The sequence below is a fragment of the Drosophila nasuta genome, chromosome 3, assembly GCF_023558535.2.
Source record: "Drosophila nasuta strain 15112-1781.00 chromosome 3, ASM2355853v1, whole genome shotgun sequence".
Lineage (NCBI taxonomy): Eukaryota > Metazoa > Arthropoda > Insecta > Diptera > Drosophilidae > Drosophila > Drosophila nasuta.
In genome coordinates, this window is record NC_083457.1 from 20366644 (window position 1) to 20393698 (window position 27055).

A 27055-nucleotide genomic window follows, 5' to 3' on the forward strand; every position below is an offset into this window, starting at 1 on the left:
CTTAAAGTAAAAAATATACCAAATTAGCAATCAAATTCATAAAGACTTTACAATAAATAAAGATCTTCTCAATTGTCAAAGCTGATCAAGAATAAATATGTCTTATTAAGAAGGCTTTTTCTTCCTAATACATATATTTCTTGTTGACACAAAGGTATAATATCATTTTACTCTATGGGCAGCGGGTATAAAAACCATTCCGAGATTAGTTTTTGTCAATATAATATAATACGTAATTATTTTCCAGTTCAAAAATTCAAAGTACATCATCATACGTGCTCAATGTACACAAGGTAATGGGTTTAGAATTTTCAAAAATAATCATGATGTGGCAAAAAGATAAATTTACATCTAGTATATTCGGAAGGTTCTAAATTTCCCATAGATAAGAGCAGTGCGATTAGCTCAAATACTGAATGAAATTTTCAAGAGACCACGGGAATAAACACTATTATCTATAATCTCTACTTCCAAATTTTCTCTTTTGATATTTGACAAATTGTTCAGAACTTTGCACCCTGTATTTTTTGTTGATAAGAATAATTTTAGCTTTGTTTTTAGTGTAATACAATACGCAAAAAGATAAGGGCAGGTGATATATAAACATGTACTATTTGTAGTCATTCTATTAAGATAGGTCAGGAATTAGATGCAAAGTCTAGATAAGCGTTTCGAACTCTTTACACTGACTGTGGATATGCGTACAATTAAAAAAGTTTTTATTGTGAAGTATTGTGATCTATATATGTACAATGGGTTTATCTGAGGTAATATTTACACAGGCCTAAATATGTTCAGCATTTTTAATAAACTCAACTCTAACGATTTACACAGATGTCAGTTGTGGAACGTTGAATCAGATTGAAGTGATATTTACACAAACTTAAATATATTCACCGATTTTAGTAGACTCGAGGCTTGAGACCCAAATTGATACCAGTTGTGGAACGCAGGATCAAATTCATAATGGGTTTCACATCCTCACCCAGCGGCAACAGCTCGAAATGCCTCAGCATTTTGCTGACTGTGCTCTTCATCTCGAGCATTGCAAACTTTTGTCCGATGCAGTTGCGAGGGCCAGCTGAGAAGGGAGCATAGGCGAATACATCGATGTTGCTGTTGTTCTCTTGATTGTATCGTTCCGGATTGAATTTCTCTGGCTCTGGGAAATAGTCTGGATCTCGCTGAGCATGATAAGTCAGTAGAATCACGTTTGTCTTGGCTGCAAACGTTTTGCCATCTGGAAAATATCAGAATATATAGTACATTTGATTCCTGAGTGTGTTGAATGAATATCTTAATTTACCAAGTGTAAATTCCTCTGATAAATGACGACCGATCATCGGCACTGGTGGATATAAACGCAGCGACTCCTTGATCACACACTCTAAATACTTGAGTTCGCCCAGATCCCGCATTGTGATGGGCTTTGTTTTGTCGGTGCCAATAACTTCACGAATTTCCGCAAAGGCGCGGGCTTGTTCTTCAGGATGCCTGGCTAAAGGTACAAGGTGTAGGAGATGGCACTGGTTGTGGTGTCATGACCCTCAAACATAAATGTATCGACCTCTTCGCGAATATCCGTGTTGCTCAATGGTTGGCCATCCACCGAAGCTTGCAGCAGCACATCTAGCAAGGCCATACGACGCTTGCTGCCCACGTCGTCCTCCTCCACATTTGTGGGGGATTTCTCATTGATGGATTTCTGCAGTGCATCACGACGCTCTTCGATGACTTTGTCGGTGAAATCATGCATAGACTTGATGTTTTTCTGCAGTTTGCGATGCAGGAGAGGGAAGAAGATACGCATTGTAAAGTCGAATCGCTGCAGCGGATTCATAAAACGTTCAGCCATCATATTCGACACCCTGAATGCACATCATATTATAGCACAGCATTTAAATTTAAATCTTTTTTGTATTGTACTTACACCTTCACAGACTGGACGTAGGGAAAGTCGGGTGATCGCTGAGCATTAATCTTCACGCCCATCGAAGTCTCGGCAATAATATCCAGAGCTGCCAGACAGGCGACGGGAAACATGTTGATCACAGTCTTGCCATCGGCACGATCGTACAGCTGCTCGGCCATGATGGCACTCTGCTGATCGAACACCTCCACAAATTGTTCGAGGATCTTAAAATGGAATGTAGGTGTAATGATCTTGCGGCGTCTGAACCATTTCTTTCCTGTGCTCAGCAGCAGTCCAGTACCGAGCCAGCCTTGCAGAAGACTATAGAGATTATTTTTCGTAATCGTCTGTTGATTGCTTAAGATAGCCTCAATCATTTTTGGATCGGCCGTAAAAAACCCATACTCTTGGAACATGGACATTTGAACATTTTTACCATGTTTGTCGATCAAACGTTTTGTCAAATCCAACATAGCTACAACGAGTTATCAAACGAACCATTTGTTAATTGTATGGTTTATCACCAGATAGACTTTGCTTACTTTCAGCGGATTCCCCAATCAACATGAGTGGACCATTGCCCAGCAGTGGTGCTCGAGGCGGTCCACGCACACCAGCCGCTTCAAACATCTTATATGGTTTTCTCATGTATAGGTAGTCCCACAGGAACAGAGCTGCGAAAAGCAGCGCCAGAAGTTCCCACCACATGTTGCAAAATTGAACTAGTCAAATATTGAAAATATTAATAATCTCTGCTTGATTTGGCTAGCAGTGCGACTAGCCTTAGAGTTATTGTTCGACTAGTTGATCGCTCTACGGTGTCGAGCTACTTTTGTACTCGCATGAGCTAAGCGCATTGAAGATAAGATAAGAAGGTCCACTAAGCATATCGGCATAAATTTGGTTCTCTGTCATTTGATTCGGACTCTCACTTGGACTATGCAGCAACTAATCAATATGCATCTTAATAATTGATAGCAGAGATATGAAAATGGAATAGAGTGTCAGGTGGTTCCATTATTATTTTCATCTGATTCAGCTTACAATTCCTACAGCTTCTCGTTCTACAACTACTAACACGTAAAGTATGTATGTAACTGAGATGTGATTTTTTTTTAAATATGAACTAAGGTTAAGTTTTTTTTCAAAATTTTATGGCATAAGCACTTAGCATTTAAATCGTGCTATTATAAAAGCAACAGTCAGCTTTGCTATGAGATACCCGGTGCTCATTTTCAATATAAATATAAGCATTACTAATATAGTATTACGTTAAAAATATATATAATATAGTAAATTAATATAATATAAATATATATAGTACAACGACTAAAATTTTCCATGCTATGTGGACTTATATTCTAGTTTAATAATTAGAAATATACCATTGAGTACAAAATATATTAGATTGTAAATGAAATTCATAAAGACTGTGATTATAATTGTATAATTATAATGTAAGATTAACGCCATGTTTTTAATTGGACGTTAAAAACCTTGACCTTCGTGAAACAATAAAGATAGTCTCGATTGTTATGTTAGAGATGATCAAGAATATACATACTTTATGGAGATGACCCTTTCTTCATTTTTCATACATTTCCTGTTGCCACAAAGTTATAATACCCTTTTACTCTATGGGTATCGAGTAGCAACAGCAATTCAAGATTATTTTTTAAGAGCACACACTCTTAAAACAATGATTTCAAATATACATTAATATTAGAATGCTATGAATCACTTAAATATAGTTCGAATACTTGTTTAAAAGAACATGTGCACTTGAATTATTTCCTAGTTCAAAAACTCAAAGTACACCAATTCTCATACGTGCTCAAGGTATACAAGGTAATGGTTTTAGAATTTTCAAAAATAATCATGATGTGGCAAAAAGATAAATTTACATCTAGTATGTTCGGAAGGTTCGAAATTTCCCATAGATAAGAGCAGTGCGATTAGCTCAACTACTGAATGAAAGCTTCAAGAGACCACGGGAATAAACATTGTTATCAATAATCTACACTTCCAAACTTTCTTCTTTTGTATTTAACAAATTGTTCAGTACTTTGCACCCTGTATTGTTCTTGATAAGGATAATTTTAACTGTTTTTAGTGTAGTGCAATAAACCAAAAGAATAATATTTGTAGTCTTTTGATTGAGGTAGGTTGGTCTTGAGATGTGTATGAACAGTTTAGATAAGCGTATCGAATTGATAGGAAATGATTATTTAAATTTGAATTGTCGTATATCGTAAATATATTACAATTTAGATAGCTTATTTGCCATCGTTTTGTTGTTGCTCCATTGCGTTTACATTTGCTCAATTTCCTCTCTAATCAACTCAATTAGTTTAAATGTAATAATAACTGTACAAAGCGTGGCAAACCGCAAAACGAACAAAATGATTGTGTTGTGAGGTCGTTAGTCTGTTATGTGTTACTGTTAGTCCGGGGGTCGAATGTCGAGAGGGAACACACAAATTTGCATAGCTCCTCGTACACTGAGTAAGAGAAGTATTTGCATATTGTATGACTTTGGTTTGACGTCAACCCAATGATAATCACACGTGCCAGGGCCGTGTCCTGACCATCGTTCCTTTCCTTTATTTCCGCTTGTTTCATTTGATTCTTTGTTTTTTTCCCCTCCATTCTTGTTCGCTTTACTCGTATTTGCATGAGCTTGTTTTTTTGTTTTTGTTTTTTGTTTTCGCTTTTAATTTCCTACACGGTGTGCTGTTTATGATTACCAAACTACCCGCAATGGCTTCATGGCTCGTGGTAGGGTCAGTGTAGGGAAGGGGGAGCGCCAAAAGCCAACAGGGACACAGTAAGCAAAGAGAAGGAACAGAAGGAGTCGCAATGGTGGCACTTTCGATCTCTGTCTGTGGCATTTGGATGATTAATGTGTTTACACAGCCAACGAGCGTTGCGGTAGAGTCTGATTTGAAAGGGTTAAAAGGCGTAAACACAAACATACACAGACACACTTACACACACACACACACACACACACACACACGCTCATGAACACACATGGACAGAGGGGGAGAACCTCGTGAGCTCCTTGCGTAATTTTATTTATTATTCTTTTCTTGGAATTGACTCTCTCGCATGGGAGCAAGATATTAAAAATGCTCTACCAGCGTGCTTTATTTGTTTGTTAGTCTGGTGTTGCTGTTGTTTTTATTTGTAGCAGAGTCAACAATTTAATTAGTTAAAAGCCAGAGACCTCAAGCCAATTCATAAGAGCAGTTAACCAGTCTCATGTATCCTTACATTCATATATTGTAAGTACGTATCATAGCATAAGTCTGCTGCGGAATATATGTAGGTGTGTGTCTCATGTCTCAGCTCGCTGAATTCTTTCTGGGTTGCCATTTGCTTTCATTTTGCTAAGGTGCTGTCGCATAATCTTTTTGTACAGCGTTAAGTGGCTGGAATTGAAATTTACGATTGCACGAAAAGGTAACGTAAATAAATGTGTGCCAGCTTGGCCAACAACTGGCGCAGGGCCAGAAACATTGCTGAAATGAAAAGCGATGACTGCGTGACTCACGAACTGATTCGATTTTGATCAAAATATTTTATATTTGATATTGCAATTACTAATTAATATATTAAATAACATTAGAAAATACAAATTACAATAAATTTGAGAATAGAAAAAATTCTTATTGCATTTCCCCAAATTCCATTTGTGTCCAGAAGTAAGTCGAGTCACGTTCCCATATCTAGTGTAGCTTTTAAATTATTTAAGTGGTCCAGACTCAGGGCACATGTAAGTTGTGCTGCTTGCCGAATCTGACGTCAGGCAGGTGCCAATATTAAATAGTTTAAATGAGAGTCGCAACCGGGATGGGCGGGATTCGGATAGAAGAATAGTCCGATAGTCAGATGGGGGAAGTGGGGATGTTAGCTTTGGCAGGAAACTGACTTTATGGCCGTGATAAGCAGGTCAGACCCTTTTGATTTGGTTTAGGATTTGCGGTTGTCGCTGCCTCAGTTGCTGTTCCCCTGTTTGCCTTTTAACTCGTTAGTTATGCGCCGAGTCGGGAAGGGATGAAACCTTGGGGCTCGACAGCAAAGTCTAAGGACGAAGGACGAAAGACGGGGGAGACGGGACAAGCATGCATTGGGCTTAAGGTTTATTTAAAAGGCCAATGCCACATGTTTGGGGTTTTGTGTGTGTTTTAATATGACACCTTTGCCGATGGTAATTTATCACCTCAGCACTGGGGACATATGCTGTGGGCAACCCCTAGTTGCCTTTGTGTTTGCCAGTGTGTGTGTATTCGGGTGTTTTTATAAGCATAAGCACTAGAGGATTAGGAAAGCAGTGACTTTAATGTGGGACCAACAACAACTGATGCTGGCTGGCAGATAATTAGTGACCGTCCAGAAGATTTATGCATGCGTGTAAATGGCTTAAAGTAGCTCTGTCAAATAAAACCAAATTAAATGTAAACAAACTAAGTAAGCGTCTAATTAAATCGCAGCAATAGGCCAGCAATAGACGAAATGCCCAACCCAACTCAGCGCTGTCAAAAATGTGAAATATCCCATCAATCTAGTCCAGCATCTGGCCACCTGGGCACAGGGCAGAGTGCAAGTCATAAAGCTGACACTTGGCCACAAGCTGCCACCTTAAATCGCCTCCCTGACTCCCTGACTGTTAATTAAGTTTATCCAACGTTTGATGCACCTTTATCAACTGTAAAAGTGTCATATTAAAATACCTAAGCCTTCTTCAACAAAAGCTGCTTGTGTCTCCAGTCTCTGGACAAGCTGTGCCCTTCGCAGCTAAGCCCTTGACAGCCAACGTGGCGTATGTGTACTATTTGACTGACAGCATTTTGTACTGCGCATGTATATTTTTGCGTTTCGTTGTTTTTTTCAATTACATTCCTTACAATTTTTATCAAATGTACATTTAATATTTTATTTGTTTTGATTTTCTCACTACTCAAGCGCTTAGCCTGGTATTTTGATTTACATTTCATTGGATTTGTCGGCTGTCAGTTTATTTGCCTAACACTTGCCTCTCAACAGCTGGAAATTTAAATGTGTTTTATTTTGTAGATTGCTTTTGCATCGTTTGAAAGCTTTTGCAATAATTTGTTTCAAATCTCAGCAAATTTAAATGCAGTTTTTAATGGCACTCATGTGGCTTTTGAATTTCTATTTATTTTGCTATTGAAATGTTGGAAAGAACATTTTCAGAGGACTGAAAACTGTCTGGAAAAAAATCACGCAATCGAAATTGTTGGCTGCTTGCTATCTTCAAATATTATAAACCAATTTGTTGCTGTTTTTTTAGTATACACTCATGGGACAACTGAACTGCCATCGAAAGTTGTCTTGAATTCATTTGGTATGCGTGACATGTAGAAAGCTGCTTTGCCAGCGGTTGGCTTTTGGTTGCCTGGTTTCCACAGTTATCAGCTTACCCTCGTCATCATCATAATAATCATCATTAGAAGCATCAACAACAAGCAACGCAGATCAAAGAACTTTGACAAAAATTAAGCTCACCTACATATGTTCTATGTATTTGCCAGGTCTGCGCTAATGAGCCACGAAAATGCTGCTTAAACTTAGGTTGTTCAACTGAAGCATATAGAAAATGTATGAGTTTTGGCAAGTCCACTTCAGACATTACATTTAAGTAAAGAGAGTAACAAATATGTAAATTTTTCACATATTTGCAAATACTTGTAAATAAATAATACGATTTTAAAATATCAACAATTTAGTATATATTTGGCAATTGAATGTCAATAAATAATAAAATTTAAGATTTAAAATTCAAGGTTTTTATTGTTTCAAAACCTAACTTTCCGAGTGTATCGACGAAGAATAGAATATTCAGATTTATTTTTAAATATTGAAGAAACAATTTAATAAAAAAGTCGGGGAATATGTAATGCAGTGAAATATTTGGTGCTAGTTTATGATGTGACCATTGGCTGTGTTGGTTCTAATTCTGGTTTGCAAACTGAGACTTTGTGTGGCTTCGTATGGGTTGCTAGGTCTGGGCACACTTATTTTTACTTTCACACTCGATTTAAGATTGGCGTGAGATGGATACGAGTGTTTAATACAAGAGAAGTAATAATTATGAGTAACAATGGTAGAACTAAATACTGGACGCCAAGACCAGGAACAAGCGAGTGACGGATTCGGTTTGCTTGAGAATGCCGCTGGTTTTTCGACAAATATAAAAATTTTTTTTTATCAATGTTATAGTAGTAGTAGTATAAGTAGTTGTAGTAGTAGTAGTATAACAAACCAAAGCGATTGACCGTCCCTAAAAATAAATAATAAAATATACAAAATATTATTCAAGTTACTCCCAACTCATGTTAAAGCATTTTCCTTTGTTGTAGTACTGTCGAGTGTATGGGACCTGGTATCTTTTTGATATTTCGACATGTCTTTGTTGAGCTTGCGACTTGGTGGCGTCGGTGCGACAATAAATCAAAGTTTATAATATTAATTTCAAATTCAAAATGGTCGGGCGAAAGTTTTAAAGCTGTGATGCTACGGTCTCAAATTAAACAGAAACTTTGTGCGGAGCCACTGCTAAATATTTGGACAACGGTTTCAGCAGCGACAACCCTAAAGTAACCCCAGCAACTGTTTTATTATTAACTTCATTTGCTGGCGCACCACAAAGCGGCAAAGTTTAACTTGCACTACACCAGCAAAAAAAAAAAAAAAAAAGAAAAACGGAAAGAAAAAAATGAAAGACATAACATAAAATAGCAGTTATAAAAAGCGCACGAAACTTGTTTGCTCAAGAGCAAAAGTAAAAAAATTTTATTAGCCCGTGCCGTTGCCGTTGCCGTCGCCGTCGCCGTCGCTGTTGCCTTTTGCGGTGCCCAAAGTTTTGCCAGCGTACAGAAAATACTTATAAGAAAATCAATCCCTACGGCCAAGTCAGGAATTCTGAGTATTTTATTTATCAACTCACGCAACGCACACCAAAACCCACAGAAAAAAAATAAAAGAGCAGCGGACAGAGAGAACAGTAAGGGAAAAAAATGGAATACAACATAAAAAAAAAAAATAAGAAAAAAATGCAACCTGAACAATTTCCAGAGTTTCAATTCAACTTATGAAACAGCTCGCGGCCATATCGATTTCACGCTTGACGCTAAGAAAATTAACTTTGCCAAAGTAGCAGCGGCAACTCCAAAAACCAACAGCCGGCGGAGAAACAGCAGCACAACGCAACGAGCGTTGGAGCTGTAGATGAAGCAGGAGCTGGAGTACGGACGTTGACGGGGGGAATGGGAAAACGTCGCAGATACTTCGATGCGTATGACAGTGGGTGTTGCAGGAAGAGGGAGCAATTCCTAAGCCCTGCACGTACTGTGGGTCCCAAATATTGTAAGTGATTTGGTGAAGTTCGCCCCACCAACTCAACTCAACTCGACTCAAAAAAAAAAAAAAGGAAAACGAAATGGAAAAAAAGGCACTCGCCAAAAAAGTTTCCCAATGCGATTCACACATGTGTGCGGCGGCCAAGGTGTTCCCAGTAGCAGTAGCACAAGGAGCTGAAAGCAACGTGCTTGCAATTCCAGAGACGTTCTTCGCCTGGGATTCTGTGCGCCTAATTTGCTATATACTCTCAGCCATTGGTTGAGTGGAGGGAGGGAAAAGCATGTGAGATGCCGGCAGCAGTGCGAGGTTTTGAGTGTGGAAGAGCGGAGCGGGGTATTGCCGAAGCGCGGGGGGGTAATTTTCATAATTCACTGACGCCCGCAGTCAGACTTTGAACTTCACTTCAAAACTGGTCATTAGCCGTACGCACTGCAAGCACTTTTCAAATGTCATTTACCATTTGGTGTGGCAACGATTTTGTGGCCTGCACCCATGCTTCGACTTCATTAGGCACATCAGAGGGCTGTGTGTGTGTGTATGTGTGTGTGATAGTGGGTGTGGCATTCCCATCTACGCCCAATGCAATTACTGCAAAAGTTCGCGCAAACAACTTTTTGACTTTTGCGCGTGAAATTCAATGAAAATGCCATTATTTGGAGCATTGGACAATGAATGCTGTACACAGCGTACATAGTGTGGCTGGCAGCAGCAGCATCAGGGTGCCCCTAACGGGCAGAGGGGCGCCGCCCTAAGGCGCGAGGGATGGAGCGGAGCAGAGGTCAATTCGTATGACGTACAAAATGTACGCAGCCAACAATGAGCTACGTCAAAGACCGCAGCGCATTGGTTGTGCCCAGGGTGCAGAGAAGGAAAGAAAGAGCTAAAGCGAGGAAAGAGAGCGAGGAAAAGATACTCACAACGCAGAGTGGAGGACAGAGGTTTTTGGTCAACATTGCAAATGGGAAAATACTCGTATGTTGGCAGAGATAGGACTGTGAAAAAAACCACATCCAAATTGAGTTGCGCGCGACATTATCACCAGTGTCCGAGGTAATGTGAGCCGTTTGGCCATTGGACCAATGGGGGGGCCATCCTATTACGTTAGCACTAGTACAATACAAAATACGTTGGGCGATTGTACCGCTGATTTATTGACACAGATATCCTGTAATATTAGAGCAGCCACAGATGTGGTATAAAACTTAATATAAATGCATAATTGCATAATTGCTAGAGCCAGAGCTCCGATAGAATCTTTCACAAAAATTGACATTTTGTAAAGACTTTAGATTATTTTTGTATACTCTAAATGCAACTATAGTGAAAATCTGAAAGTGTGTAAACGCACGCTCTCTTTATTTCTCTCGTGAGGATTGGAAGATAGACTGCCCGATACTTTTTTTTAACATCGTATTACATATATCTTAACAGTACTTAAATTTACTTATGTTATACATATTTATTTATGCATATTGCCATAATGCAAGGCAATGCCAAATGTGTTAAAAATGTCTGGCAATGGTTTTATCGATGAGGAGGTACAAGTATCGATCGTCAAAGGAGTCATAAAAACACATTGTGACGTCGACAAAAAGAAGCAGGAAGTGTTAACGAAGACGACGACGACATGATTTTCAAATGTTATAAATAATAATAAAACTTAAATGAATAATAATAACGACATTCGTATAAGAAATCGTTCATTGAGCGCTGTTTCCAGATGGGTGAGTTCATTTGTTTATTTTAATAACTGCATTTATTTAGTTGTCCATAAACTTTTTGTTTTTTTTTCCAACATTTTCTTGCCAAATTTAGGCACATATAGGTTGTTATAGCAGCCACTCTAAAATTCTCAGAGCTTGCTAAATATATAGCTTTTTCGTTGGTGATTTATTCCGTTCTACTGGAAACGCCGCTTTTATCCTAACACGGAAAATCATTTAAAAAAGATCACTGCAAAAATTACTAATCGTTGCCTTCATCCAATCCAAATATTTATTATATGTATTAAGTGTGAATAAGTACGAAATATTGATTTTAGTAATAGTATTATAGTATTTTATGACTTTGGCATGTATAATATTAACAAAACTACAATGATTTTTATTGAAAATAGTAGATATAGGTATATGATAGTTTCTTTTTTACTTACTTTTAAGTAAGCTAATATTTAATTATTATTTTTAAACTTTGTATTTTTGTATAAATAAAATAACACAATAAAAAATTAAGTACAAATAAAAGTAGAAAATCATTGAAATCATTTTATGGCATTAAATCCCAAAAAAATAATATTACGTGGGTAATCTCATTGAATTTTCTGCTGATTGCAATTCTGGGGTGTCTCTGGTCAATCTAATTGAATTAGATTTGCACCCTTTAATAGGAGTCGTGCAACATCGATAGTGGTTAAAGTGCAAACGCAGAACGAAACTGCAAAATTATACAAAACTCGCAAGCGAATCGCATTTTGTTGGCCATGGTCATGGGTGTAAGTGGTTTTCAGTTTATGTGTGCTGCCAATTGCAAACAAATGAAGCAATCAGAATGTGTGTCTGTGGTGCAGTTGGATTATTTAATGAAAGCTCATGTTTATAATTGTGCAATTGTGCACGAGTGCATAAGAGAACTGAAGATTCTTTCTGCGGCAAGCATCGTCTTGTCATTGAAAATGCACAATGAGCTAATTGTCTTAATTGTTTTAGTCTGCTCTAAATTACAACAATTAACTTGCGCACTTGATTAGTTTAGTTGTTGCGCAGACAACGAATGCGGATAATGCACTGCACTCAGGTAGGGTTCGTTGCCAAAGTGTTAATTGCATTAGCTGTTGCTGCTGACAGTTTGCTCTTCACTATTCGCTGTTGTCTGTTCAGTGTGTGTGTATGTGTGTGCGGGTGTGTGTGTGTGTGTTAACAGCAGTATGCTTTTAGCCCACATGCAGCTGCTTATTAAAATCAAATCGATAAGCAAGGTGTCGCTAAAAGCTTAATTACACATTTTGTGTGAGCAACTTTTCGGTTGAAGCCAAAAGTTAATTAAAAGTCAAGTCTCGGGATCAGAACATAGTAGCGTAGAGTAGGGGCATCTTGAATAGCGCACACGGCAATTGCCTGTGACAGTTATTTATATGATGTCAGGCGGGGCAAAAGCAATTTGCAATGACAAAATAAGTGCACTGTGCACTGTCAGCCAGAGGCCACAATAACAAATGATATGCTAAAGTCACAGAACTGCAGAAGCTGCACCCAAAACCGTTACATGAATCCTTCAACTATCCGACAACAGCTGCAAATTGAGAATAACACCAATTGCTGGACTATCGGATTGCCTGCGTATTTAGACAGTTTAGTTATCAAATCATATAATAATTGCGAAATTTTGTTACTCTACGGTTATTTTATTTATTACAATTTATTTCAATTGCAATATAAGTTTTTTAATATTTATTAAAAGTTTAAATTTAACACTTTCTTAAAAGGATACTTTACAAATAAGATTAGTTATATTTGTTTATGTTTGGTCCCTTTTTACAGTTTATTTTATGGCTGTATACTTTACATGAATAAACTGTAAAATAAGTCCAATCTTTTATCTTTGGATTGTCTCTATAATTTGTGATAATCAAATTTAATTCATTTAAACATTTCACCTTCCAATGCTAATTTGAAATATTTAGGACTTATTATTCATTATATTGACCTAGGAGCCACTTAATGTATTGAGCTTTTTTTATCTACCATATTTTATATATTTTTTTTTCTAATACAACATAACATTTTGATTAATTTTAATTTATCGCTCTTTATAGTTTACGTTTCATATTAAGTTACTTTGATTACAATTTAAGTTCACTCGGTTTTTAATAATTTATAGGGTATCATAACTAACTGCAGTTGGTTGAGGAACCCCTCTGGCTTGCAAGTCATCAGCGGAGAAGTCATCAGACAGACAGACGCTGCATGTGGCTCTCATTAATTCCATTTCCATTGCCTGTTGCCTTTTGCCTCTTGCAGTTTGCTTGTTGCCTGTTGCCCGTTCTCAGTTACCCGTTGCTGTTGCTGTGGGTGCATTTTTGCTGGCTGAATGCAAGGTGGATGCATAAATCATATAAAACTATGGTCATATTTTAAAGATCGTGCAAAACCGAATACACCACACACGAACATGAATTGACTTTATGCCGTACATTTTTTACTCAATATTTTCTGCAATTTGCTGCACGAATGCAATCAAAAACAATTTTTACGGCTTAAAAGTCGCATTTATTCGCCTCGCATAAGAGACATCTGCTGCAATATTGTTTGAACGTGGGAAAAGTGTAGTTGTGGCCTATCAGCAAAAATAGACAGCCTGTTGGTTGTCAATGAAAGAAAACCCGTTTGGGCTGCGAATCATTTGTATGGGTTCAGGAATTTAATAGAGACCATTATTTTCGAAGCCTTGTTATGCAGTACGTGAATGGAAAAGATGTCATATTACCTTCAGGATTTTGCGCTTGCTGCCTGAGATTCAAAAGTATAGTACTTAGATCTGTAAGGTTATTATAGTGAGGTTCTTTAAGAATGCTGACTATAAATTATATGGAATGACCACATTTTTTTTTATATATTAACTGATGAAGGTTTTTTTGTATAGTCTCAGGGTTAACATGAGAGAAAGCGACAACTATTCAAAATTAGAATATTGAAAGCGAATTATTGGGTTGAGTGTTCGCCGATCATTCGTATATATGTACACAAAGATTTCTATGTCAAATTTCCGTCGTCAATTGATCAATTTTTCTTCAGGATTTGGTAGGCTGGCATTTTTGTTTATTAATAATAACATAAATAACACAAACATTGAATTTAGAGCGAAGTTAGCTTCCTTCTTACTAAAATGTTTCATAAATTCTTTTTTCTTAGTTAAATATCAAAATGTTGAGTAATCAATTTTCAATAATTTAAAAGGCACGCAAAATGTTTATTACAATAAATATGTACGGAGTCTTTGAGTTGTACATATTTATACAAGTGATCTTTTAGAAAATTGGTCAAACTGGCAGAAAATTAGTGCTGTGTAAAAATAGTCCAAAAAACAAAAAAGAAAATTGAAGTGTTAGTGGCTATAGTACTTTAATTTAAAAGATGTAGTTTATCGAGCCAAGAAAAATTAATAAAATATATTTTAAAATTTTGACGTAAATAAAAAAAGGTTTATTACCTTTTTCTATCTACAATCTATATATGTTACGACGACAATTTTCCATGTTTTCCTTTACTTTACACTGATAAAAATTTAACATTTCGGGTTCAAAATTTCACATGAAGCCTAGTTCACTTAGTACACGGCAGCGTAAAACTGTTTAAAATATCAGTGCAACATGTCACGAAATTTGTGGCAGGACCTCGCAGACTCCAGCGGATTGTGTTTGTTGTTCCGGTGTGCAACATTTTGTTTTGTTTTAATTGCTAAACATTGTCAAAACAGATTTGTTTGGGCCGGCGGCAAAACGAACTGCGTTGACAGCATTATTAGTTGGGAGCTGAACAAGTCCACGTAAACCGAATGAGGGGAAACGTTTCGTCTTTTTGCTTGGCCACCGCATAAAATATTCACGTTGGTGAAATATTTTTAACAAACCATAATAAACAAATTTGCATTTTAGGAACGGGAGATGATGTCTGTATTTTTTATGACATTCCCATTTTTATTTGTTGAGTTTTTGCTACAGTTGTCTGCCATTTCATTGTTGTAATTTTGTTGTTCGTGTTGTTGCAAAAACTTTTTTGATTAAATATATAAATGTGCATTATTCTGTATTCGTTCATTTTATTTAATTTGGTTTTTTTGCCAACTATTTACGCTTTGTCGCACTAATTTAAAGTTGCATTTCATGCTCAAGCGTAAGGGGTTTCACTCTAGTGAATAATTAAAACTAAATATATTCAATAAAATTAATTATTTAAAGTTTGTGCTTGTGGGATGGGCTATTACAAACAAGAGCAGAGTTGCTGCCTAATCAGCACATTAATTCAATCACAGCAAATAAGGCCTATTAAACTTTCGAATACAATGTAAAACTAAAGTATAAAAAATTAATTCATAGAAAATTATATTAAAAATAATTACATATGGATGCAAGATAAATTTACGTGTAATTATAATAATTAAATTCCCTGAGTTCCCATTTATTATTTGGCATAGTTATTATTTTTCTCAAGTTGGCAGAGAGTGTAATCTGAAGTACACTGTTCTGAGCGCAATAATCATACGCCATGTTGTCCCCTTTTGCCATCAACTGCTTATGTGAGATTTTCAATTTGTTTTGTTTTACACACATTTACACACACATACATACTGACACTGACGAACATGCGAGCACACAAATAGAAATAAAAATGGCAAGTTTTGCTTGCTCTGCCATCGCCATTTGGAGTTAAACTTTATATATTTAGCTATAGTAACGGTTATCATAGCCAGCGGGTCGGAGAAGGTCGTCTCTTTGGTGCTCGGTGCTTTCATCAACAGCAAAACGCGACTCAGCCATGTTGCCGGGCGTGTGCTGCTTGGCTGCTTAGATGCTGGGCTGCTTGCTGACTGTTACAGTTGGCCTTAATAACAACACTTGTCGTAATATCATTTTTATGCCCGGAGTGGGGCTGGTCGGGGTCCAAATCGTTTTTATGACACGCACCAGGCGCTCCCTTCGTCACTCTGTCTCTCTCACTCTCTCTCTCTCTCCTACTCTCTCTCTCTTTCTCTGTCTATGTGGGTGAGATAAAGAATTGATTTTATAGCGTCAAACATGCGATTATGAAAGAGAAGCAGAGGGACCGAAGACGTCAAAGGGTGTCACCTAGAACAATGCGGGTGTCAGGGCAATAAAAACTTTGCACAGCTTTTTCTATTTTCTGTTTTCTCGTTTTCTCATTTCTCTTGTGTTTTTGGGGCTACATCTCCTAACTATTCCATAGCAGCTTAGTGCTGATCCAAGTAAAAATCCTACATACGCATTTATATTATTAATACCCGAAAAAAGCAACAAATAAACAACAAAGTAACAAACACTTTTCCGACTCTTGGGCAATAGCAATAAAATGATATTTATGACAAGTGCCACAATTGACCCGGGGAACTCTTCAGCTCTTGTTGTTGTGCTATGGGAGCTATGGCAGCTATGAGCTGGACTATTTTACATAAATCAACTAAATACACTCTGTCGCGCAGCTGACTAATTACCAACTGTGGCTGTTGCTGCAAAAAAAAGTTACCAAAGTCAATTAAAACTTGTGGTTGCCCGAGCACCTGCAAAAACCAAATTGCAAATGTTGTTATTTTTTTAGCAAACAGAAAAAAAAATGCACTCAAATTAGTTGAGGTGGAAGCTGTAGGCAATGCTTAGAATTTCACTCTAATTTCGTGCTGCTTTGGAATATTTCAGGTGGTTTTATGATTATGCTTTGCATTCCTCCCTTTTATGACCATAACTCAACGCACATTTGCAATCACTGGCAAACAATATTGATAGTAATAAGGATTAGAGCAGAAAGAGGAGAGAAGCCAGCGACAAATGACAGATTAGCGCAAATATTTATTTTAATGTCTGACATGGCAACGTTGCGTTAACTGTGTCCACACACATATACACACAAAGTCAGCAAAGGATCTGAGTTTGTCAGGATGCTACACGGTTTATTATGTTTGAGCTGCGCACTTGAATACCCTGGGCAATTGGCTATGCTGTCGGAGTTAGCTGTTGGAGCTGCGGGCTGTGCTCGGGTTGCTCGGGTTGCCCGGGTTGCTTGGTTGCCGCTTCAGTGCTTATATTGCCCATTAAACACAAAGTCATAATGAGCAGTCGTCGGTTGCGGAAATGGGTTAAAATAACTATAATAACTATGTGAAACGTGTAGCGTGAAGCGTGTTTAGCTCCGTGCGGCATGTAGCTTACGTAATAAAAGTAAACAGTCAACAAATGGTGCTAAAAAACTGCATTTATCAGCTCGAACTGGCTGAGAGGGTCGTACGACCAGTCTAAAAGGGTGAACACTCTAAAATTGATACGCAGCCAAGGGCTGAAATTGTTACTTTTGTCTGCTCTATTGTACGCTTTAGTTTCTCAACTCTTGACAATTATAACAATAGCTGGGCTGAGCTGAGCTCAACTAAAAGTTAATGACAGTTTTTGCTTTTGTTTCCGACAAGGTTATTGCAGGACATTGAAGCTTTGCCGTTCGATAGTTTGATATGCATCCGAAAGTTTGTTGTTTGTTTTTGTTTATGAAATTGACAGTTCATATGGAAACCAGTACTTAACACTTATTGTTTTCTCTGCATTTTAGAGTGTCCATTTATCCACACATATTTCTTATTGAGCAGCGTCTTCTGCCATAAAATTGGCTTATGATAACTCAACATTATGGCTGAATAAAGCCTCTGCTCGCGGGCTTGAACTTATGGGCTTTCAATGGCATTTGTAATTAGGCATAGATATCAGTAATCTTCATTAAATATGAGCAGCAATTATTGCGGCAGTCGAAACTAATTATGCGTGTGTGTAGGTGTGTGCTTAAAGAGACATAATGACATATTTATATGTTAATAAGAGAGCAGCACACGCGTATATGGGAGCAGCATTATATTCGACAAATGCTTGACTTAATTATCGCAGCGGATTTGGGAGCAGGAGCTGGAGATACAGGTTTGCACCGAGAGCATAAAGAGAAACTTATCAAGGCTTAATTTTTGTTTCTTTTCTTTTTTTTTTGTGTGTTGCCTAAATCAGAGCACAAAAGTTAAGTAGGTAAAGATCGGGAGTTGGCTTTGCCCTTTATGCAAGCCAAACAGAAACTGCTTACGAAACAAAAAAGTCAAACAGGGAGCGACAGCAGTTTCTGTTGAACTTGCCATAGATTTGACTTCGTGCCTTCTTTCCACAGACTTTGTCTTTGCGCTAGCTAGAGATGTAGAGATGTAGCTGTTGCTGTTGCTGTTTTGTGTACAATTTGGCAAAGTTTTTGCCTAAGTCACTTTCATGCGGGGGCTGCGATTGGTTACTGGATAGGAGGAGGAGGCGTGGCAGGGATCGAGCCTTGAATTAATTATACATGCAGGTCACGTAAATATGATTGTCATGCCAGCAGACGATGGCAGATTGACCAAGAGACGAAATGAAACCTTCGTAGGCACTTCAAACACACCATTGACTCAATGCCTCAATGCTCCATTGCCCCACTGTTTCATGTGCCCCATTGCTCAATTGCTCCACTGCTCCTTTGCCGGATTGGCATCATTGCCATGGCATTGCCTAGATAAACTTAAGGACTTAAGCGGCTTGCATGTTTTGCCTCACAGCTTAGAGCAGTTCAGTTGAGAGCAGCTTTTGCCTTCCCCCATATACTCGTATGCAGCAGTGATTGAGGCGCAAACTTTACTTCAAATCCCTCAAACTAAAAGTATTTAGCTAATAAATTATACAAAAATTGAAACAAATTCCTTAAGCATTTGAGTGGTAAATCAGAACTTCAAGTTTCTTTTGCTGTCCGCCGCCCGCTTGCAAATTAATATTTAATTATGCTAGCCGGAACTTCCTGTATACCTCGAAAGGCATTTCACATGCAACTATATATACATACATAGATGTTAAACTGGCTACCAAATTGCATTTGCAGTGCAAAAGAATTTGTACAAAAGGCTTTTATGGAAATTGCAGCAAATGTGGCAATTATTAGAAGCGAAAATGGAACATGAACGGGGGCCCGCAGGATGCGGAACTTCAATTAGCAGAGTAAATGCAGCATGCAAAACGTGTTGCTACATACTCCATTATTGCGTATACGCAAAACTCTGTACACTCTGCAACATGCTGCAAGCCCAAATGTTAAGCAAATTGTTGCTCATTAGGAATTGAGCTGCATTTTTAAATACAAACTATTGCTGCACAGTGTTGAGTAAGGTGTAACCTGTGATAATTAATAGTCAACAATTGCAATATCAACAGCAGCTACTAAGCGAGCTTGTAGTAAATATCAAGACCAAGTTGTCGCAACAAGGCCAAACACTTTGAGCCAAGTGTTAAAGAGAGAGAGAGACCCGACGGAGCGAGAGAGAGTGAGAAAAAGTTGGAGAGTCAACAAGGAGTGCCTCAGACATGTGTTGACATTGCAGCTGCAAGTGTTTGCAGTTAAATTTGCTTATAAAATTTGTGTAGACCTTACATAACATGGATACGACGAAGTATATTCATATTTATTGCGCATACGCCACATGGTCCCAAGCTCATTTCACACACATTAAAACTCATTACATTTGCCACTGGGGAGCAAATTTTAATTTCCTGCCATGCAAAACAAAACAGCAGCAGCAACAGCAACAGCAACAAAAAGAACAACAGCAACAAAAACAGCAACAGAAACATTTGCCAAACTGACTTAAAGGGAGCAACAACTGGCAGCAAGGAATTCGGGTGTGGAATATATTTTTCGGGGATCCAGAGTCAAGTGGCCAGAAATGGCAACCACAGCAAGCGGCGGTTAAGGAATTCAAATAAAGTTCATGTCCTCGTCATTCTCACACTCACACTTACACACACGCATACACATCCTGGCAAACGAATACAAATGCGTAACAGTCACGTTATAATTGATAGACAGTCGCAAAACGTGTGCGGCGCCTGAAAGTTGACAGGCCTTTTTTTATAAACTTTTCCAGTGAGTTAGGGTCGGAGAAAGGAGAAGGGAGAAGGAGGTGGAGACGGCGATGAAGGCTAAGTCAGAGTCAGAGACCGTCTGCCTGTTTTGTTAATAAAAACGCAAACACAAATGAGCGTGCGTAAAAAATTCAATTATGGCACCCGAGTTGTGACAGCCAGGCAGTAGGAAGTAGGCAGCAGGCAGTGAAAAGGAGCAAGGACGAAGGAGGAGGAGGAGGCGGCGAATTAAATAAACTTGCAGGTAAGTATGCTACATAAAAAGCAAAGCTGGCGAAGGTGCGGAACGTGCAGTTGCCCCAGAAGTGAACAATGACAGTTATGCGTAATTTCGCATTCCTACCCCGAGACTCCTTTACTCCACCTTTGTGCGTAAGTGTGTGTATGTCCTATGTAAACATTGAGATGGTCTCACATTTTCCAGTATTGTGTACCGCATGACATTGCGGTTGCAGCCGTTATCACCAAGAGGGAGAGAGCGTGCACTTTATTTGTTTAATTAATGTTTCCCTGCGCACTGCAAAGTGTCTGCTCATCTGTCGTTCAACTTATCTCGCTTTCCCTTTGATGCTGCCTGTCTGACGTTGTCCTGCCGCGCTGTCTGTTTGTTATAGGCAAATAGACACTTGACATAAACATAGCTGAGTTGAAAACTTGATTAAATGTGCCGCAGCGACAACGCCAGTCAGTGTCCTTTCAGAAGCTGCTCGGCTGTCATGGTGCGTGTGGCCACCAACTGACAGTTGCCACCTTGACGCATACCATTTCCTGGCAGCTAAGTGTCACTCGGTAAATAAGCAAGTTGTACATGACAAGATGCTGTATGCAGTTGCATCATCATTAAGCTACTTCTAACAGCTGCGAAGCACGATAAGATGCTGCTTCAATTGAAAAAGGGATTCGTATTTCAGTAATGGATTCGCCATATAAATGTATATTAAAAATAAGATTTTGTTCTTGATTTTAAATGTGTATTCAATTAAATATTTTCGCTTATAAATAAGCCACAATACGTATTTTAAGAAAAAGGAAGTAAAGTAGGTAAAAAAGTCATCTGAGATACCCGCTACACGTTCTCAATTAAAGCACAAAAGTGTGGTATAATCTTTGGAATATACCAATAGTAATAATTGGTATATCGATATACCATTACATACATTCAAAATATACCATAGAGTTTTTTTTAGAATATAAACCTGATTGTTAACCAAATCAACTATGACCCCTACACTATACCTCGGGTATAAAAATAGTATTATCAAATCGATCAATGTATGGATTTTAGGGTTATTTAGTGAACTATTTTTAATCTATGTTTTATTTTATTTCGTTTTATACACATACATTTTTAACCTCTTTACTCAATGCCAAATATTCTCTTTATTTTTTTTTTTATTTATTGAAATCATTCCTTAAGTTATACAATTAAAGTTTTATATCTATTTATACTTTGAGAAAAACAAAGAAGTTGCTATAAAAAAGCTTAAAAACCCAATTGGAATATACTTAACATAAACCACAAGATAGAGTCTTTTGCTTGTATCACGTTCGATAAAAAATGTCAGTTCTTTCTTTTTAATTAACTTGAAGTTTTTCATAGATTACTTCTTAATTTTAAAATCAAGATCGTATGATTTCCTTTTTTAAATTTCCATATAACTTGAGAATCAATAATTTGAATGAAGCTCTTTCGAATATTTGAAGCTTGCTAGCAATATTTGTATTTCGTTATGGAGAAACAAATATGAATACAGAAATGACACAAGTAGTGAGAACAGCAATAAGCATAACCAGGCCAGAGGCGAAGGCAAAACGGGCTACAAAAACAACAAGTGCGTGAGAACTTGAGCCATCAACAAGCCCATTTAAAACTAATTATGCTACGACGTGCTGACGTCGGCTGTGCTCAGATTTAATGGCAATGGCGTTAGCATTTTATTTACTACATTTAACTGCATAATGCGAATGCCGCCACCGTCGTCGACTGCTTCCGCCTCCCCTTGCTCTACATATATCTATCTCTGTCCCCCTCTCTGGTTTAGTGTTAGTGCCAGGCAAGCATTTTCCATGCACTTAACATGCACACATTGCCTTGGCCACACACACTTATACACACCCACTCACTGGCACACACACTCATGCAAGTACGCCTCAATCTAACCAAAACTACTTAAAACGAAAAGTAGGCAGTTGAGAATGAGTTGGAGACTCTGAAGGAGAATGAGTCGCTCAGTGTCTCCAACTACTTCTTTGGGTGTCTGTCGCAGTTCCCAGTCTAAGTCCCATTCTCTGTCTTCGGTTAAGACTCGCATGTCCTGGCGTTCTGTTTAATGGGTAATTACACAGCACAGCAGCCGTTTAATACGACTACAGAACTATGAGTATGTGTGTGTGTGTGTTGAAACTGCATCTACATATACACACTTGTATGTAGATGCTGTGAAATTGCACTCGAGTCGACTCCTTTCAAGTATCGTCTATGCTTGCAATACGAGCCTCAAGTGGCTGGCTCACAAAGTGCAGACAGGTTAGTTAAGAGTTTATTTTAAATGATATTTATTTATAATGTTGTCTTGGTTACAAACCCAGTAAAATCTCATTTAAGTTGCAGATTACTTTGAATTTATATATGCAAGCATTTGTGTGTGTATGTCGACTGGGTTGGGATGCATGTTGTATGGTAATTTGTGCCAGCCATAAATTCAACTACGAATATATGCCCTGCATTCATGCTGACTGCTTTATTGCTGCCCATGTTGTTTGTGCCATGGTAAATTTTGATGAAATTAGTTGCTGCAGATTGCAGAAGCAATGCATACTTAAGCTCTTTGACCCCTTCATCTGCAGAAAGAATAGAATTTTTGGAATGTGTCAATTTGTAAACCCGCTACCAGTAGTGTAGTAGAGTATCATAATTTTCATGAAGTATATATTTATATATATCTGTATAGTTCTAGTTGTTTTTGCACGTGGGTTATGTCTTGCCACGCAAACTTCCAAAAAACAGCTGCTGCTGTCGGGTCTTAGTTGCTCTGGTTGACAATCTGGTATATTTTGAGTGTAATAGTATATTAATATACCAAATATTGTTTTGGGTATAATTTAATTTTTTTGGTATATTAATTTATTATATCTTAAGAATAATACCGCAATGATTTGATTTTACTAGATATGGGGTATCTCACAGTCAAGCACACTCGACTGCATCTTTCTTACTTGTGTTTTTTTTGTATATTAATTTAGAAACATATATTATAAGAATAATATCACGTTGTTTTGCTTTTATTAGAAGTTAGTAGCGAGTAGTTCACAGTCCAGCACACTTGATCGTAGCTTTCTACTATTTTTGACACATTTATTCAAAAAATGCTAGCATTAAATTTTATTAAATTCTTAAATTTCATGGCAATAGGTTGAAAATCCACTTAATGTCGACTAAAAGCTTAAATTAAAATGTAATTACACAAAAATGGGGGAACAGTTTTGTTATTCAAGTAGTAGATAAAAATATATATTGTGGAATGTGTTCATTAAGTGGCACTAATTTCTCTGCTCTCCATGCGCAATTATAATTTTTAATTTTTTGTTGTCAGTGCCGAAATAAAAATGTCAAATTGGTTTGGCGAGGTCAAAGGTTCTAAAGCAAATACTGCTGACTGCTCCCCCGATTGTGCAGTTGCCCCAAAATCTACTTAATAAATTTTGTTGGAAAATGAAAATGTGTAACTTGAGGATGAACACTGACAGCACCTGTGTCGACTGCCTCGCTACCTCACTGCCGGGCTGAAGGCTGGGCACGTGTTCTTCATGAAGTTGGTCAACAAAGTTGCCCATTTGTAGCTTGGACTTTGGCGCCCAGGGCTCTCATAACGTTGGGCATTCGTCGGTGGCATTGGGCGGCGCCTGTGACTGGCCACTCGCACATTATTAGCACCCCAACAACCTGAAGCGCAATAAATAACATGCTGTGCTGCATGTTTCGTACCATTGACCGCTTCCCACTCCCTTACTCCATCCATCACATTTATGTTTCGTTGACTTTTGTCTCATGTCCAAAGGCGAACACTTCGCAGAGTTTATGATGTTACGTGGAAATTGTAGAAATTTCCAACTTCCATTTCCCAAAGTGAATAGTACGATTTTTAGGGCTTACTTCCCATCTGATTCTGGGAAAATCTAATCTAATGTTTTCAAAATACATTTATTAGTAGAGCAATTTTTTATTATTTATTTATATGTTTAGTATTGAACTATATATTAAAACTTCAGCAAAATGTATAATTGTACCTAATATTTTTATATGAAAAACTTTAATTTAATCAAATTTAACATTTTTGTTCTCATATTATACCGATTTCGCATGGTTAAAGTTGCATTCTTTTTATTTTTATTCTATTACTTTGGGATTGCATGCCAAAATATTATTATTTAAGGCTTTTGAAGTTTCATCATCGATAATCAACCAATTATTTTAAAACTTTGTCAACAAATATTTACCATCGTATTTCTAAAACTGTTATTAAGGTTCCAATTTTCAAAAAGCTTTAAAATTACGCTTGGAATCGCGTAGAGTCTCTAAGATCAAGATGTTCATCCAAAGAGAGTGGCATGACGTACATGTCTACGTCGTATTCGCTGTTGACAATGATCAATAATATTCATGTGGTTAGACATGCTTCCTTTAGTCTGCAATATACATATTCTGTGGGCCCAAAAAACAAAACCCTATATAAAAAGATAGTAAATTTTGGAATAGAAATGATTTTGGGCTACTCGCATTGGAAGTGTGTCAGACCAAGCATTTGTGAGGCGATCTGTTTAGGATGTGAAGTCACTGTAAGATGTCTACTAAACAAGAAACTTGTATAAAAGAAATTTTTATATTCTTATTAAGAATACATTTTTTTAATAGTATTTATAGTAAATACAGAAAATGAGTTGGTTATGGGAAGCTGATAAATCTTCGAAAGCTTATGAGAAAACTTAGAGGCTCTTAGCAAGAGCAACATCAATTTTGAGTCGGCTTTTGAATTTAAATTGTCGGTCGGCAATCTTTATTTTGTACCATAATTGAGGAGTTAATTAGTATCTTTTATTAATTCCAAATATGCTCTACATTTTAAGGCCGCTCTGTTAAATTTGAATTCTAAACTACGTTACATGTGATGCAATGTTTAATATAATATAATATATTTAAGCCCCATTACACTTGATAATTAAAAAATAATAAGAAAATTTAATTAACTTCAAAATATGTATTAGTTTAGCTTAGTTTATTAATAGCAACATCAAAACTTAATTTAAATAATATTCGTGTTGAGTACAAAGATCAACACTAGTTTTGCATGTTGTCTAATATATTAACACTTTTCCTACACTGTGTAAAAAAAGTGAAAAAGAATCCCATGCAGTCTCTCGCTGATTCATGTTTTTCATTTTGCTTTCTGTGGATATTGGCGTGGGCGTGTCTGTGTGTGTGTTTGTGTGTGTTACGAGTATTTTCCCTTTAGCCGCAAAATTGCGTGACCCGTTTGTCTGGCTAAGCTCGAATCAAATGGAAAGCCAGCAATATGACATTTCAATTTTCATCAACAATGGGAAAACAGCCGCAGAGACACCTGCACATCGACAGACAGACCCACAATAACCTCGACAACAGCAACATCAACAGAGGCAACAACAGGCTCGGAATCGGCATCGACAACGACATCGACAGGGACAGAGACAGCGACAGCGACATCGACGCACTTCTAATACAATACAAACGCAATAATATCGGATTTCCGTTTCCGCATCCGTTACGCAGCGTAGTTTACAGTTGCCAGTTTTACTTTGGACTCATAGTCGCATGTCGAGCATCCAGGGTTATTTGCAGGGATTTCTTCTCTCTTCGGTTATTTTTTGTCCCCTTTCCACACACAATACAATACAATTTGTTGTTGTTGGATGGCTGAATCAGAAGCAGCAGCAGCAGCAACAGGAACAGGAGGAACGGCAGCTATGGAAAAACAATTTACAGCTCACTTGCTTTCTGGCTGGCACTTTAAGCCCGCCAAAGCAATAAAAACTTGTTGGCCAAGTCTGTAACATATGAAATAGTGTGAAAACCTTTCATACTCTTGCCATGGCAAACAACACACACACACCAACACACACAACCTGCAGTCGATGCATGTTGACAATGACGGCAATCTGCGCGACGCTCAAGCAACTCAGAACTTTGAGTCCTGCATCGGAAATTGTCGCGCAAAGTGCAATAAATTTCTTCTATTCTTGCCGCCTCACGCCTTGGCCTGGACATCAAAAAACCCTTTGAACCATAATGGATATTGATTGAAAACTTTGATTGATTTTCATCTCTCTCTCTCTCTCTCTCTCTATGTGTCTACATTTGAGTCTAAGTTATGAGTCAGCTTAGCCCCCAATCCTGGCTAAACAAACAGAAATTTAATCCAGTTTACGTATAGTTTTATGAAATTTTGAGTCATGAGTTTTACTTTTTTACAATTTTTTTTTTGTTCAATATTTACACATTCTTTAATTTTGTAATTTGCCAATAATATAGTTTTAAAAATTAAATCGAAAATAAAACAATTTCAATTTATCGTGTTTAAACTTTTTCATATTTTTGTTAAAAAATGAATATTTATTTTTAGAAGTAAGTTCAAGTGACAATAAAACTAAAAGAATAAGTTTCAAGTTCTATTTAATTAGATATTATTTTATAAATCATGACTTTTTTGTAATTAAAAATCACATATGTTTTCTCGTTTAATTGCTGCAATTGAAATTGATTAAATTTGCACAAGGTAAACGACAGAGCAAATATGCAGAAACCGCAGCCAAATTTGATACTGTGCGGCAACTAATAATGCTCGAAGCTGTTCGCTATGCAAAAATCAACTCAATTACAAATATCGGTGGCTCCTGTGGTGTCCAGAGTAGTAAACAATACGACGCAAACGGCCGCAATATTCTATGGTCGGGATGCGGGTTACATGCTCGCTGTTTGGTTGCCAGTCCAACGAAACCCAAAACCGAATGAGTTTGCCCCCAAATGCACC

At 37.5% G+C, this 27055-nt stretch overlaps 1 protein-coding gene across 1 annotated transcript; it reads right to left on the bottom strand.

Annotated features, from left to right (window-relative positions):
* Window positions 1-697: 697 nt before the first annotated feature.
* Window positions 698-2701, bottom strand: LOC132792848 (probable cytochrome P450 4d14). Its single transcript, XM_060802357.1, is given in 5 exon segments — window positions 698-1240; window positions 1307-1504; window positions 1507-1868; window positions 1931-2387; window positions 2455-2701. Coding segments are annotated over 5 exon segments (1521 nt in total). The 5' UTR covers window positions 2621-2701; the 3' UTR covers window positions 698-902.
* Window positions 2702-27055: the final 24354 nt, after the last annotated feature.